This window comes from Scyliorhinus torazame, chromosome 29, assembly GCF_047496885.1.
Source record: "Scyliorhinus torazame isolate Kashiwa2021f chromosome 29, sScyTor2.1, whole genome shotgun sequence".
NCBI lineage: Eukaryota > Metazoa > Chordata > Chondrichthyes > Carcharhiniformes > Scyliorhinidae > Scyliorhinus > Scyliorhinus torazame.
In genome coordinates this window covers 29,331,731-29,349,036 of record NC_092735.1, presented here as the reverse complement: position 1 = coordinate 29,349,036, position 17,306 = coordinate 29,331,731, and the positions used below count along the sequence as shown (strand labels likewise).

Below are 17,306 nucleotides of genomic sequence, written 5' to 3'. Positions count from 1 at the left end.
GGGGAACGGTAGCACTGTGGTTATAGGACTGGGCTGCTGATTCAGAGACACAAGTTCACATCTCATTAGACTGCTGGGGAATGTAATTTTAATAAAAGAAATCTGGAATTTAAAACAAAATCTCAGTAATGGTGACCATGCATGTCATGATTGTTGTAAAGACCCATCTGGAGGTTGGCACGGTAGCACAGTGGATTAGCACTGTTGCTTCACAGCTCCAGGGTCACGGGTTCAATTCCCGGTCCCGGGGTCACTGTCTGTGCGGAGTCTGCACGTTCTCCCCGTGTGTGCGTGGGTTTCCTCCGGGTGCTCCGGTTTCCTCCCACAGTCCAAAGATGTGCAGGTTAGGTGGATTGGCCATGCTAAATTGCCCCTTTGTGTCCAAAAGCGGTCAGGTGGGGCTTCTAGGTTATGGGAATAGGGTGGAGGCGTGGGCTTGGGTAGGGTGCTACTTCCAAGGGCTGCTGCAGACTCGATGGGCCGAATGGCCTCCTTCTGCACCATAAATTCTATGATTAAGGCATCAGGCGCTTCAAACCACTCTGACCACCTTCGCCCACATGCCCTACAGCAGTTGCAGGTGACAGCTCACCATCACCAACTTCTCAAGGCGCCAGGTCAGGACTGGGCAATAAATGCAGCTCCTGCCCGTGATGCCCAAAGTCTCCGCAGTATCTGGATACGAGACGGGTTGTGCGTTTGGGCAGTTTTCGAACTGAGTGCAGCAGGTATTGGGATAAAGGTCTGAGTTTTGTCTTGCAATTGTATGACTAGTCACTGAAGATCGCCCAAGGTGCAGAGCAAGCTGCCTTGGCGGGAGAGAGAGAGACCCGATGCAGTTTAATTAGGATTAGGCTGATCCAGCTGATTCTCCGAAGTCGTAGGCTGGCACAAGGATAGCGTGGGTCGTGGTGAAGAATCTGTAAAGAAAAGCAGCACAGAACAGTGAGGGATTTGTGATGTTTCTGTCCCCCTACAGCTGGGGGAGGCGAGCCGCGCACAACCGGGCTCAGATCGTTTACTTCATGGCGGAGAACCTGGAGGTGCGACGGCAAGAGATGGCACAGGACCTGAGCAACCTGACTGGCGTCAGTATCGAGGATGCCCTGAGGGAGGTGGACTTGTGCGTCGAGCGACTTTTCTACTGGGGCGCCTATTGTGACAAATATGGCGGCACAGTCCAGGTGGGTCAACTGGGCTGGGTGTTGAGTTGGGAAGAATCAAAACAGTTGCTCGCTGGGGTTCACCCTCCACCCCTTCCGCACCCCCGACGGACTGCTGGATAAATGTCGACGCCGGTGTTGAACTGAACTTGCACAAAAGCTCCAGTCCCTCATTAGTGCTGAGCAGCCAGGAGTGCTACGATTGCATCAATGCAAGCGAGGTGAAAAATCCAACAGTAATATCCTGCTGAAGGCTTGCCTACTGCGAGATGGTACCTGTGTAGGGATTCGGGACAAGGGACAGTCTCGCAAATGGTTTCCGTCTCCCTCACCCCCACCCAAATAGCGGACAGCCATTCACTGTCTCGGAATGCCAAGTGGGTGAAGTGTCTGAGGAATCATGACCTGCCCTGACGGCAGGATTCTCTGGCAGTGAACCACCTGCCCGCAGGCCTCCAGGCGGCATGGGGTGGCGTTGATGGGAATATCTATCGACAGCGGTGGGAACCGAGAATCCTGCAGCTAGCGAGCGGCGCGCCATCAGGAAACACACAGCTGGGAGGCCGGAGAACCCGCCCATGTGTCCAGAGGGTGGGAATAAGTTGACAGGCAGTCGGGAGGCTTGAGTGACAGAGGTTAGTGTTGGTCGTGAACGTGTGAGACAGTAAATCAGTGGTAAGAATGACTAAACACCAATGCGTTGTGGCATAGAACAGCGGGACGGAGGGCAGCACGGTAGCACAGTGGTTAGCACTATTGCTTTACAGCTCCAGGGTCCCAGGTTGAATTCCCAGCTTGGGTCGCTGTCTCTGCGAAGTCTGCACCTTCTCCCCTTTTCTGCGTGGGTTTCCTTCGGGAGCTCCGGTTTCCTCCCACAAGTCCCGAAAGACTTGCTGTAAGGTCATTTGGACATTCTGAATTCACCCTCTGTACCCAAACAGGCGCCGGAATGTGGCGACTAGGGGCTTTTCACAGTAACTTCATTGCAGTGTTAATGTAAGCATACTTGTGACAATAAAGATTATTATTCTGTTCCCCATTTGAAGGGTTCCTGATCCTCCCTGTTGTTCTCTCCCCTCAGGAGACCAGAGTTCTCACTCTAAAGTGGCAAAATCATGAGCAGTAACCTGCGAATAAGTTCTCCAGTGAGGAACCCTGTATAGATTTGGCAATTTACTGTCTTGATTTTGTAAGTGAAAGAAAGAATGTTGTGCATTGATGTGGCGCCGTACACAACCATCAGATATCTCAAAGTACATTTTGTTGTAAAGAATCATAGAATCTACAGTGCAGAAGGAGGCCATTTGGCCCATCGAGTCTGCACCAGCCTGGTAAAGAACACCCTCCTTAAGGCCACCTCCACCCTATCCCAGTAACCCCACCTATCCTTTTTGGACACTTAAGGGCAATTTAGCGCAGCCAATCCACCCAATCTACACATCTTTGGACTGTGGGAGGAAACCGGAGCACCCGGAGGAAACCCACGCAGACACGGGGAGAAACTTTATTCGTAAAATTTCTGAGAAGAATAAACATTTCAAAATGGCCATCACGGGAACCGCAATGATATTCAAGTTTTGATTACGGGCAGCAGGGTAGCATTGTGGATAGCACAATTGCTTCACCGCTCCAGGGTCCCAGGTTCGATTCTGGCTTGGGTCACTGTCTGTGTGGGGTCTGCACATCCTCCCCGTGGGTTTCCTCCGGGTGCTCCGGTTATCCGCCATGATAAATTGCTCTTAGTGTCCAAAATTGCCCTTCGTGTTGGGTTGGGGTTACTGGGTTATGGGGATAGGGTGGGGGTGTTGACCTTGGGTGGGGTGCTCTTTCCAACAGCCGGTGCAGACTCGATGGGCTGAATGGCCGCCTTCTGCACTGTCAATTCTATGATCTATGATCATGTTGCGATCTGAGGTGCTTCGATACGATCAAAAGAACACTGCAGACATTTCAGAATGGGCATTACAAAATGGCATTTAAGTTGCCTGCACAGATGACTGAAGCGTGGTCATTGTTGTAATGTACGTGATTAATCACGGCTGCATAAATGTTTCTGCTTGTGGTGCCTCATCAGCAGTTACAGTGGCCGCCATAGGACAAGTGCCACTGCATAAGAATTTGGATCTTGCTGTGCCCATATTCTCATTTTTCTGGATGAGAGACAAGTCCCAACTCTGGGGGCAGCTGCACTGCCCTGAGGAACCCCAAAAGCCTCCGACCATAAATAGAGTCGGGGCATTTTTGACTACAAAGTATTTGATTGGCTGTAAATTTGAGGTGCCTGGTGGTTGTGAGAGGCGCTATATAAATGTAAGTGTTTTCTTTCTCTGACGAAAGGCGGCACGGTAGCACAGTGATTAGCACTGTTGCTTCATAGCTCCAGGGTCCCAGGTTCGATTCCCGGCTTGGGTGTGCGGAGTCTGCACGTTCTCCCCGTGCCTGCGTGGGTTTCCTCCGGGTGCTCCGGTTTCCTCCCTCTAGTCCCGAAAGACGCGCTTGTTAGGTGAATTGGACATTCTGAATTCTCCCTCTGTACCCGAACAGGCGCTGGAGTGTGGCGACTAGGGGCTTTTCACAGTAACTTCATTTCAGTGTAAGCCTATTTGTGACAATAAATATTATTATATTATAAAGATAAACCTTTGTATCAAGGGGCAAACATTCCCAATCTTAGTTTTATTGGTGTCCTTTCTAAGTGGTAATAAAAATGCTTTTTATCTCCTGGCACTAGTCTTTGTAATATCAGTTGAAAAATGATGTGTTAATAAATGACAGCCAGGATGGATTTGTTAAAAGTGCTTGTGTGAACTTCTGATGTCTTATTAGCATAATTGAGGTCCATGAGATTAAAGGGTCAGTGGCAGAATGGATACAAAATTGACTTAAGGTACAGAAGGCAGTTGAAAGAGTGTTCCTCAGCTTGGAGAGAATGATACAGGGGTGTCACGAGGCGGTCAGTGTGAGGACCACTGCTTTTGTCAGCGTATATATATATATATATATATATATACATATATATATATTAATGACCTGGACTTGAGTATAGAGTTGGAATGGGGGAGCGGGGGAAAGAGATCCCGCTGGCGTGAAGGGTGGAAAATCACACTCCATAATCTCAAGGTTTGCAGATGACGCAAAAGTCAGTAATGTAATGGACATTGAAGATGATAGTGACAGACTGAACCATAGAATCCCTACCATAGAGACCCCACGGTGCAGAAGGAGGCCATTCGGCCCATCGAGCAGCACGGTAGCATAGTGGTTAGCACAGTTGCTTCACAGCTCCAGGGTCCCAGGTTCGATTCCCAGCTTGGGTCACTGTCTGTCTGCGCATTCTCCCCGTGGGTTTCCTCCGGATGCTCCGGTTTCCTCCCACAGTCCAAAGATATGCAGGTTTGGTGGATTGGCCATGCGAAATTGCCCTTAGTGTCCCAAAAAAAAAAGGTTAAGTGGGGTTACTGGGTTGCGGGGATAGGGTGGAGGTGTGGGCTTGAGTAGGGTGCTCTTTCCAAGAGCCGGTGCAGACTCGATGGGCCGAAATGGCCTCCTTCTGCTCTGTAAATTCCGTGATTCTATGAGCCTGCACCGGCCCTCCGAAAGAGCAACCAACCTAGTCCCGCTCCCCCGCCCTATCCCCGTAACCCCACCCCACCTGACCCACCTAGTCTTTGGTCACTAATGAACAATCTAGCACGACCAATCCACACAACCTGCAAATCTTTGGACTGCGGGAGGAAACCGGAGCACCCGGAGGAAACCCACGAGGACATGGGAAGAACGTGCAGACTCCTCACAGACAAGTCACCCGAGGCTGGAATTGAACCCGGTTCCCTGGTGCTGTGAGGCAGCAGTGCTAGCCACCGTGCCGCCCTGTGATTGGTGAAATAGGCAGGCACATGGCAATGAAAATTTTAAATGTCGGGGAGTGTGAAGTGACTCGTTTTGGTAGGAAGAACGTGGAGAGATACTGAATGGTACAATTCTAAAAGTCGGTGCAGCAACAGAGATCTGTGTACACAAATCTCTCCGAGGGTTGAGTGATTTTGGAACTCTGCCTCAGAAGGCGGTAGAGGGGGGCCCACTGAACATTTTTAAGGTGGAGATAGATTCTTGTGAGCCAACGGAATCAGGGCGAGATGAGAATGTAGAACTTGAAACACAAAGAGATCAGCCATGATCTTACTGAATGGCAGAGCAGGCTTGAGGTGTGGGATGGCCTCCTTTAAACCATAAGATGTAGGTGCAGAAGTAGGCAATTCGGCCCCTCTAATGCTCCGCCATTCAATGAGATCATGATTGACCTGATATGATAATCCTCAATTCCACATTCCTGCCATATCCCCTTGATTCCCTTACTGATTAAAAAAAATCTGTCTTTCTCAACCTTGAACACATCTAACGACCCAGCCTCCACAACGCTCTGCGGTAAAGAATTCCACAAATTCGTTACCCTCTGAGAGAAGAAATCCCATCTCATCCTTCTCCTGTTTTGTATGCTTGTAATCTTTGAAGATGGCTTGACAAGGCAGTTTCAAAAAAAGACATTTGTGACTTTTATCTCTATAGCCAGAGGCATAGAGAACAAAAGCTGATCACTGAGTAGACGGCAGCCACTGAGCAGACGGCAGCCGCTGAGCAGACGGCAGCCGCTGAGCAGACGGCAGCCGCTGAGCAGACGGCAGCCGCTGAGCAGACGGCAGCCACCGGGGTAGCCGACGGCAGCCACCGGGGTAGCCGACGGCAGCCAACGGGGTAGCCGACGGCAGCCACCGGGGTAGCCGACGGCAGCCACCGGGGTAGCCGACGGCAGCCACCGGGGTAGCCGACGGCAGCCGGCCACATTTCAGGTGGGATGTCATGGTTTAAGACACTGTGTAAAGGAAATTTGGTGATGATTCCATCAATGGGGGATTTCAGTTTCGTAGATTTCATAGAATTTACCGTGCAGAAGGAGGCCTTTTGGCCCTTCGAGTCTGCGCTGGCCCTTGGAAAGAGCACCTTACCCAAGCTCCACACCCTATCCCCGTAGCCCAACCCAACCTTCTTGGACACTTAAGGGCAATTGATCATGGCCAATCCAACTAACCCGCACACCTTTGGACTGTGGAAGAAACCGGGGCACCCGAAGGAAACCCACGCAGCCACAGGGAGAACGCACAGACGGTGACCTAAGCTGGGAATCGTACCTGGGAGCCTGGAGCTGTGAAGCAGCTGTGCTAACCACCTTGCTACTATGCTGCTCCTTACAAGGAGAAATGAGAAACAGCGACATTTCTATTCAGAGCAGGGAAAGCTAGGGGAGATTTAGGTAGAGGTTTTAGATGGAGTAAATAAGGAGAAATTATTTTCAGTGATTGGAGGAATGAAAACTGGAGGACACAGGTTTACTGTAATTGGTGGAAGCATTAGAGGCTTTGTGGATAAGATGTGCCAGTTTCTTTTTAACACAACAAGTTGTTATGATCTGGAGTGGACTTCCGGAGAGTGGTGGAAGCCGATAGGTGACAACTTTGCAAAGGGGATTGATAAATACTTGAACGGGAAAATCTTCCATGGGGAAAGAGAGGAAACCAAATCTGATGACTCCTACATCAGCTTGATGGACCGAATGGGTTCCTTATGTTGCATCATTCTATAATGATAACATATTTATTGTCACTTTGCTGTGTGAGTGTTACTATTTAACTGTTGTTAAACTCCGAAGATAAAAGCCTCTCTCATGCCTATGAATGTCATGTTAATTCAGCTGGAAGAAGGTTGTCATAGATTTCCACCATTCACTGAGGTTAGTGCTAATGTGAGGCGGTGCAGCGAGACACACTGCTGCTCCTGACATAAGGCTGGATTCTCCGGTCCGCTCGCCGCGTGTTTCTTGGCGGCACACCGTTCGCTGGCAGCAAGATTCTCTGCTTCTCCCCCCCCCCTTTCCCTCTTTGTCAATGAGATTTTATAATAGTCTTTATTAGTGTCACAAGTAGGCATCCACATCAACACTGTAATGAAGTTACTGTGAAAATCCCCCAGTCGCCACATTCCGGCGCCTGTTCGGGTACACGGAGGTAGGATTCAGAATGTCCAGTTCACCTAACAGCACGTCTTTCGGGAAGAAACTGGAGCACTCGGAGGAAACCCACGCAGACATGGGGAGAACGTGCAGATTCCGCACAGTGACCCAAGCGGGAATCGAACCCGGGACCCTGGCGTTGTGAAGCGACAGTGCTAACCACTGTGCTAAGCATTGAGCAGCCCAATGGCTGGAATATCCTGGCTCGACCACCTTGATGTTGAATTGTAGTTGTCGTTCTGTACCCAGTCATACAAAAGAAGAAGTGTTAATGCCTGTTTAGTTGTCTGGGGGGGGTTCACTATATACTCAGTAAGGTAACAAGTTGCTCACTGCGTAATAATAGATTATCTTCTCACTCCGCGGTTGTAAGGGTTTTGTGGTTTATTCAACACTGACTCCTTTTAACGTTTCTCCCTGCCCTGAAGGAGACCCTGCTTTATGGCGCCACAGTCATGGTTCGGGAGCCTGTTGGGGTGGTCGCCATTGTGTGCCCGGATGAGAATCCCTTGCTCAGCTTTGTGAGTCTCTTTGCTCCAGCCATTGTTCGAGGAAACGCAGTCGTCATTGTCCCCAGTGAGAAATATCCTCTGCCAGCACTGGAGCTGTACCAGGTACAGGCGCGAATTTCAAGGTATCTGCGCAACAATGTGTCCTTGTAGAAAACGTCCCACCTTTCCCCCTATTCTTAGGTTGTGCTGTAATGATTGTATTGCTGTATGTACAACCAGTGAGATGAATTTTAACATTTTGAATGTCTCAAACCACCTAATTTAACGGGTTGTCCAGAGCAGGATAGATTCCATCCCTTTGATACGCTGAGCTAACTGAACTCGGATGGGCTGTGGTTGACCCCTTAAGAGTTTCTGCTGCGGATTCCTACCCACGGCCCCCATGTTGAAAAGTACAGGTAGAAATATCTAGTGAAGACGGCATTGAAGCCTTTATGCTCAAATAGCCTGCTGACTGGGTTCCTGGGTGCTTGGGCGAGTTACCAGCGGTGTCCCAGCAATGTAGAGCAGCGCCGTCTCTGGGTGAGAACAGCAAGAAAAGAAATCAACCTGCACGGATATTAGGTTTGATGACAGATTTGATCATTGCGGTAAAGACTTCATGTAAACTTTGTTCTGGTAAATTTTGGTATTTCTTGGACTTCAGCGCCCGGGATGCCAAGCTACAGCTGCCTGTTAATCAGAAAGTTGTCTTTGCAACATTCCCCTGAAACAGCGCCTCTGCTTCCATTCCTGCCACAGGCAGAGCTGGCTGTATCCAGCCATGTCGATGTTTATTTGACGTGACAGCTAGCCCAGTTTTCTGCAGCATGGTGACTATTCTGTGGATGTGGATTGACGAGCACCTTGGAAGATCGCAAGTGGCAGAGGGATCTATAGTTGTGGGCTGCACACTCCTAGCTTTGCTACGTGTTCGACCCCCTGCCTTGAATTCTGCATGTCTCTGGGCTTTGCGCTTAATGCACTGTTAGATCTCATGAATCATGAAATCCGCACACCCAAATATAAATAGGCTCCTGTTTTATTTCCAATAGGTTCCTGTTTTATTTCCTCCCTGGGTCTGGCACTATGGTGGATCGATGCCTTGCTCTGGAACTCGCTACCGGAGGAGGTGGTGGAAGCAGGGACGATAGTGACATTTAAGGGGCACCTTGACAAATACATGAATATGATGGGAATAGAGGGATACGGACCTAGGAAGTGTAGAAGATTGTAGTTTAGTCGGGCAGCATGGTCGGCATGGGCTTGGAGGGCTGAAGGGCCTGTTCCTGTGCTATACATTTCTTTGTTCTTTGCTATCGAATGTCCACGGTAGCATCGAACTGGTTACTGCAAAGTTTTTAAAAATCACTTTAGGGTGCCCGTTTCAATCGGGAGAGCTAGTGCTGGCATTTGATACACTTTCCCACATTTTTGAAGCCAGCATTGGCACTGATCACACTCCGTCACGCAGAACTTGTCAGGTACTGAATTAAGCTTCTATTATCCTGTTCTCTGAAATTCGCCGGAATCTTAAAACAGCGCTGTCTCTACATGCCCGGTTTTGTGCTCCAGACTTGTCCAGTTAATGTGTGGATTCAACTCTGCCTCAAAACAACAACAGGTTGGATTCCTATAGCATTCCTCCTGCACGAACAAACCAAATACACACTGGGTGAGCACATCGGCTGGAATTGATACATTGGGCAGAGGTTAAAACGCTGGTGCTAATTGTCTGCACTGTTTGATGATAACTTCAAAAAAATTATGCATTTCTTATGAAAGATTCAAAGCAAAGATTTGACTGATGAATTAAAAATTAGTGGGCGGCACGGGAGCACGGTGGTTAGACCTATTGCTTCACAGCTCCAGGGTCCCAGGCTCGATTCCCGGCTTGTGCCACTGTCTGCGCAGAGTCTGCACGTTCTCCCCGTGCCTGCGTGGGTTTTCTCCGGGTGCTCCGGTTTCCTCCCACAAGTCCCGAAAGACGTGCTTGTTAGGTGAATTGGATATTCTGAATTCTTCCTCTGTGTACCCGAACAGGCGCTGGAGTGTGGCGACTAGGGGATTTTCACAGTAACTTCATTGCAGTGTTAATGTAAGCCTACTTGTGACAATAAAGATTATTATTATTATTATTAACATTTAGATTACCCAATTAATTTTTTCCAATTAAGGGGCAATTTAGCGTGGCCAATCCACCTAACCTGCACATCTTCGGGTTGTGGGGGCGAAACCCACGCAAAAACGGGGAGAATGTGCAAACTCCACACGGACACTGACCCAGAGCCGGGATCGAACCTGGGACCTCGGCGCCGTGAGGCAGCAGTGCTATCCACTGCGCCACCGTGCTGCCCCCCAGATTATTATTATTAAAAGAATATCTTTTCCATTATGGCCCTATGCCTTTATGATGCTATAGAGGTAGAACCATCGTTCTCAATTCACAACTGCAGTGTTGACATTTTAGTGATCTAAAATCGTCTTCATCATGATCAGAAAGTAACTTAATAACAAACCTGACCTGCGGGCTAAGACTCATCGACATGAGCATTGCACTTTGTAAGCGAAGAACTCTTATTTCTGCTTCCGTAGGTCTTTGAAACCTCGGATCTTCCAGCCGGTGTTGTGAATATCCTGACGGGATGCCGAGATCACCTCAGTAAATCCTTGGTAGAGCATCAGGATGTCCAAGCCATGTGGTATTTTGGATCCGAAAAGGTAAACTGCCCGCGTGGGCGGGGGGGGCTTTCTTCGCTGTAGCTGCTATAGTGCATAAGCCAAAGACAAAGGAAGTGATTTACAGACTGGAATCTAATAATGAATTCCTGCTGGATTTATGTAGCACCTTTAATGTAGTGCAATATCCCAGGGTGCTTCAGAGGAGCGTCATCAAACAGAATTTGACTCCAAGCCACTCAAGGTATTGGAGCAAATGAGCAAAGGGTTGCTCAAAGGGGTAGATGTTAAGGAGCATCTTTAAAGTTTGGGGAGGGAATTCCAGAACTCCGGGCCCTGGCAGCTGATGACGCGACCTCCAGTGGTGGAGCGATGAATGTCAAGGACGCGCAAGAGGCAAGCATTAGAGGAATGTCAGAGGGCTGTAGAGATGGGAAAGGCCAAGGCCGTGGAGGGTTTTTGCAAACGAGGGTAAGAAATTCGAGGCTTTGTTCAATCAAGAGCTAATGTAGGTCGTGAACACAGTGGTGATGGGTGAATGGGACCTAGTCTGAGTTAAGATTATGGGCAGCAGAGGTTTGGACGACTTTTAACTTTATGGAGGTTGGAAGAGAGGCCAGTTGGGAGTGCGCTCGAATAGTCAGAACTCGTGGTAATAAGGGCATGTTTGAGGATTTCAGCAGCAGATACGTTGATGTGGTCAGGTGATGCACCAGAAGCAGAAATAGACAGTCTTAGTCATGACAAGGATATGTAGTCAGCAGCTCGTCTTGGAGTTGAGCAAGACATACAGGTTGCGAAAAGTCTGGTTCCCTCAAGAGTTGCCAAGGAATAACAGATACCAGGAAGTGAGATAAATGTGGAAATGTAATTGAGAGTTTCTACATGGAATAACAAATAACAGGAAGTTGAGGTGAAGGCCGGAACATTACTTGCAGAAACCACAGATTGATATAAAGGCTGGAATGTCGTAGGAAATTCCTGATAGTTTACATATCACCTAACCGGTATCGGTAAGTGAGCTGAGGGCAGGAGCCTGATTGATTGAGGTTCCTGATGGTTTCTACATTACAATATGAGCAATCCTGGAAGTAAACTCAGGGCTGGATCCTAATGGAGGACTTTGAATGGTTTCTACCAAAGTAACTGATAGCTGAAGTGGTTTTCAGGCTGTTGTCTGTTGGAGAGGTGCAGATTGTATTCCAAACCACGCGCATGTTTTTAGGCCTGATCTACACCATTGAGTTTGATGAAATGCAGAGTCAGTTCCTCATCCTGGTGTCAAACCATTGCGATTCTCCTGGCTCGCCCCGCCGGCCCTGATGAGGTTTTCACCCAGACCCGGTGGAAACGTGCAAATACCAGATTAACCTTCATTTGAATGTAATTATCGGGCAGGATGCCCGATTTACCTGCCTCCTGGGAAGCTCCAGACCGCCCCGTCCGGGGTCCCGCTGTCGGGAATCGGGGCAAGTCCTGAGAAATGGGGACCCGGCGACCTGTACTCCAAAGGGGGTGAGTACCCTCCCTACACTTGCCTCCAGGGTGCCGAGGGGTCCTTCATGGGAGGTGGGTGTTGGGGGGCACTGTGCTGGGCTGGGGGTGGCTCAGGTCAGGGGTCTTCCCTGGGATGGGGGTCATTCGGCTGGTCTTCCCATCTGCAGCTTTGAAACCCTTTAAATTGTCAGCATGTCAAAATTAAAGATCTCTGGGAAGAGAGTGAAAGTCTTCCCATCTGCAGCTTAAGCCCTTTTTACTGTCTTGTCAGCATGGCAAGTATTCCCATCAATGTGGTGGAGCCTTTGATGTGTTTTTTTCACAGTCACTTCCATTGCCATTTAGCTTTCTGAAGCCTCTACAAGGTTAGAAGCCTAAAAGCTTTGATCTGCATTATTTATATTCAATCCGACAGACCATTGTCTTTTACAAGACTTTTGATTGACAGACCTAGGCGTTTTCAAAGGAAGGACTACTGTTGTTTATTTACATAGCTCTACAGGGGTCCATTAACTCTGACGAGCAACTGTTTTTCCAACCACGTTTTTTTAAAAAAGAGGTGGTCTCTGTGTTCTGGAGAGCTTCCTAGAAATACCGGGTGCTCAGAACAAAGGGTCAAGGGATGGAGCTTCAAGGTGGGGAACTACAGGTTGGGGGGAGGGGGGGTCTTGCCAGCGATTTTGGGCAGGAGGGGACGGACCTTGGCATTGAATGGCATCAGAATTGCTCCTCGTGCCAACTGGCGGGAGCACCTGGTCTACATTCGGGAGAATCACGGCCATTATATTTATTTATAGCTCATAATTCATGTAGACAGATTTTAAAGTTTTGTTCTGCATAAACTTTAAATAGAAATGAAACTGCAACAGGAACTTGCAAAGAAGACAAGGCCACCCCCCCCCCCCATCTATTTAAACGCTGCACTTCTAGGTTTAAGTTGGCCACGCTGACCAGACTGTTGTTTAAGACGCCGCGTCTGTACGTATGTAGTCTGAGCTTCGGCCTGAGGTATGAATAGTTTCAGTGCAGTAAATGAACAGTACCAGCTCACCTTTGCTGTCTGCTGTGGAGTATATTTTAAAGGTCCCATTTTTTAAAATCCTGCTAACACAGATATGTAATGGCGTGTTAGCTCTTTCAAGCAATGGCTACTTTTTAATAGTTAATGAGAGGGCTAACTGTACATTGTACATTGGATGACTTTGATCGTGTGGTACATTCTGCAAGAGGAAGCATTTTTTTAAACCATCCTGCCAGGCTATCTGTGGTTGGCTTTACTTTGGTTCATTTCGAAGATGAGGTTTTGTTAGCAATGATTTCTCATGGGGTGTCTCTCATTTTAAAATCTGGACATTTTACTGTCTCGGAAGTGGACCTTTTCCAGTGTGTCCTCTGTGCAATTGTATCTGCAGTCAATATATGAGTCCAGAGAGATCAAAGCTGGTTTGGATTAGTTGAGCCTGTTGCACGTTGGGCAGGATGGAAATGAGCAGAATGTGTCCCGGGGCTTTTAATTTTTCCATTATATTTTCTTTGACATTTTCACAGTGTGACCAAATTAAAAGGCTGACCTCAATTTATTTCAGCCTGGGTGATTGTGTTGTGAGATTAATAAAACTGATTATTGGAAACTCTAGAAGCCGTTGGAGTGTGCTGACCCGTCACTGTTTCCGTACAGGGGGAGGTTGTGGGATAAAGTGCATTGCTTCTAAGGCACATCAAAAAGCTCTCTGAACCTCGCTGATGAGCGTGTAGAAGACTGCAGCCCAACACCCGCTCACTTTCCATAGAGAGGAAGTAGCTGGAGGGTGGCACTGTATGTTCGTGACAGTGTCTCTGATCTGGTGAAACAGAAATAGAAGCCTTATATTCACACCCCCTCTTAAATTTCTGACTGTGATTGCTAAATACCACTCGCTTAAACTTTCGATCTGAGGAATAGTTAGGGCAGTTGGGTCGTTGACCTGGATTCACTTCACAGTAAGTGCTTACACTTTGGAAAGGTCTTGCTCTGTGTACGATTTCCCGGAGGTCAGTAGTTGAAATTGTAACACAGACCAGTCTTGTACGAAATGGATATATGAAGAAAGACTTTGACCGTCAGCATTTCCCCTTAAAATGGTTCAACGGAATTATCCACTTTTAGGCTTTGGTCAAACCTATGTCGGTGATGAGGGGATGAGGGTTAGAGAGCCTGATCGTGTGAAGAAATAGGATTAACACGCAGGACCGCTAAATTTTATATTGCGCACTGGAAAATCATAGAAACATAGAATCCCGATATTGCAGAAAGAGGACATTTGGCCCGGCGAGTCCACACCGACCCTTCGAAAGGCCACCCTACCGAGGCCCAATCCCCCGCCCTATTCCTGTAATCCCACCCAACCTTTGGACACCCAAGGGGCAATTTAGCACAGCCAATCCACCGAACCTGTACATCTTTTGGACTGTGGGAGGAAACAAACCCACACGGAGAAAACATACACACCGCTGTGCAACCTCGCCGCTCCTAAAAGTGTTCCCCTTTAAAATGTGCCCAGTGAGTTGAGTCATCATTAGCTATCGCATGTAATGGTGGGACTGTACAGGTGGAGGAAAAGGAAATGGAACAACTTCGTAAGATAACCAGATAAGGGTGTAATATGGAAAATGTTGACTTTAAAGGAGGGAAGACACCAGTCCTGCGTGACATGCATCCCAGAATGCAGAGGAAGTAGTAAACACCACGATTAAAACCTTCAAATATCCTTAGATATGGAGGTTGTGCTCGAGCAGTATAACAATGTCCATGTAAATCCCTTCACAAAGTAGGAAGTGATGGACAGAGTAATATGAATGTTTCTAGCAGGTATGGATATGATTAATATTCATTTAAAAAGGCATGGATAAATTGAGGGGATTTTTATGACCGGGCTCTGATGAGTCAAGACAGTTCTGTGAGAAAGTAGTGGAGCACATTGGTAAAAGAAAAGCAAGTTTGAAGACCAAGGATGATAGGTGGATAGATCTTTCAATGGAGTAGCAAAGACTTGATGGACTAGACAAACATCTTTGTTATTGCAATATTCCAGAAGTGAAAATGAAATTGCCCGTTTTAGTGTGAAGGAAAAGTTACTTTTGCGTTAGATAATCAAGCTCCATTCAAAATATAAAGCCAGCCTCATTTTTTTGAGTCTTGAAGTTCCAATGGCTGATCAAATATTGCAATAATCTGAGCTCTACGTTGTCCACACTCTTGATGATTTCATCATCATCTTGATTACTTTTGAGCGAACAATTTGTCAGATTCAGGTGATTGAGAGCAGAATTCTGGACAGGAGACGGAGAGAACCTCCTTGCTCTGAATTTAATGAATGCTGCAGAATATCTTACCCAACCCAACAGGCATGTGTAGAGTCAGCTTAACACATTGTTCGAAAGACAGCGCCTGCAACAATGGAGTCCTCCCTCGCCTCCATACAGATCATGTTTTCAAAGTGTGTGCCACGGGCCATTGGTGGCCTGCGAGGGGTCCTCTGTGTGGTTCGCAGACTGCTCCAAAAGTTCAACTGGTTTAGGGGCTGAATTAGCACAGTGGGCTAAACAGCTGGCTTGTAATGCAGAACAAGGCCAGCAGCGTGGGTTCAATTCCCGTATCAGCCTCCCCGAACAAGCGCCGGAATGTGGCGACTAGGGGCTTTTCGCAGTAACTTCATTGAAGCCTACTTGTGACAATACGCGATTATTATTATTAACTCGGTGAAGCTGGACTTTGACCAGAAAGTTTGGCTGACCTTGCAGGGTAGGTGGATTGGCCACGCTAAATTGGCCCTGAATTGGAAAAGATGTACTCTAAATTTTAAAAAGAAAAAAAAACCCTGACAATCGCATTTTCAACACTCCTAGGCTGAAATCATCGAGGAGGATCTGGGTGAACGTGGAGCGCAGCAGGAGATTGAAACTCTCCAGCTAGAAACCAGGCATCACCTCGTTGATGTCTTATCGATGTTGTGGTTACGTCACTGGACTATAATCCAGGGACCCAGGCTAATGCCCTGGGGACACGGGTTCCAATCCCACCTTGGCAGCTGGTGGAATTTAAATTTGATTAATACGAAAAATCTGGAATTGACAGCTAGTCTCAGTAGTTGTGACCATGGCAACTATCATCAATTGTGGTGAAAATCCTATCTGGTTCACTAATGTCCGGTTAGAGGAGGAAATCTGCCGCCCTTACCCGGTCTGGTCTGGCCTACATATGCCTCCAGACCCACAGCTGCCTCTCTGAAATGGCCGAGCGAGTCACTCAGTTCGAGGGCATTTAGGGATGGGCAACAATGCTGAACCAGCCCAGTGACGCCCACATCCCCAGAAAAGAATAAATAGAAAAGTTTCCTCGTTCCCCCCGGTAATTCTGATTGTTTTCTTTCACTGTGGGAAGTGATAGTGGGTGAGGAAGGCGCTGTGGGTGATCTGTCGGGTCTCTCATCCCACCCGAGCGGTGCACAGATGGAAGAGGTTTGAGAACAGCTGGCGGCACGGTAGCAGAGTGTTTAGCACTGTGGCTTCACAGCACCAGGGTCCCAGGTCCGATTCCCAGCTTGGGTCACTGTCTGTGTGGAGTTTGCACGTTCTCCCCGTGGGTTTCCTCCAGGTGCTCCGGGTTCCTCCCACAAGTCCCGAAAGACGTGCTGTTCGGTGAATTGGACATTCGGAATCCTCCCCGAGCAGGCGCCGGAATATGGCAACTAGGGGCTTTTCACAGTAACTTCATTGCAACGTTAATGTAAGCCTACTTGTGACAATAAAGATTGTTAATAAGATTATTATTAGATCATGTGTTTGAGTTTGGATTAGGGTTGACCCCCAAATCGGATTACTGCCAATTGCTTCAAACTAGCAATCAGTCTAACCACTCTCTGCCCAAGCTTCTTTGTCCACTTTGAATGGTTAATATGTCGTCATTCCCTCACCTTTGACTGGCAGAGAGGAAACAAAAGTCTCATTTCTCTCCCTCCACAAGGTCAGCCAAAAATACTGCCATTAAAAATTCACGCAGTAATGTGAGGCACATGCTAACATTGTAATTGGCTGATCGGATTGTAAAACCTAGCCTTTAACTGTTACACTTGGTTGATCAGTCCACTATTGAACTTGTTGTTACTTCACTTCATCTGTGGCATTTTTTTTTTAAAAGATCATCACATAAGGTGATGCCCCTCTTCTGTGTCCTGTTTGAACATAATTTGTGTAATTCCCCTCATTAAGAGTCGGCACACTGCCCAAAGTAATTTCTTCCTGTTGCAATGTAGGTCAGGAACTGAAACTCGCCACGGGCTAAAAGCTAGCCCCTGTGTGCAAAGTGACAAAACGGTTGAGAATTGTTACAGCTCAGGAGGGGAGGCCATTTGGCCCATCATATCTGCTCCAGCT

At 47.8% G+C, this 17,306-nt stretch overlaps 1 protein-coding gene across 1 annotated transcript in view; it reads left to right on the top strand.

Moving 5' to 3' along the window:
• The window catches only part of aldh16a1 (aldehyde dehydrogenase 16 family, member A1), a 77,859-nt gene that overhangs the window by 54,957 nt on the left and 5,596 nt on the right, over nt 1-17,306 (top strand). The window contains exons 14-16 of the mRNA XM_072492291.1: nt 980-1,184; nt 7,656-7,841; nt 10,314-10,439. Coding sequence (XP_072348392.1) covers nt 980-1,184; nt 7,656-7,841; nt 10,314-10,439 — 517 coding nt within the window. The remainder of the gene's footprint in view (nt 1-979; nt 1,185-7,655; nt 7,842-10,313; nt 10,440-17,306) is intronic.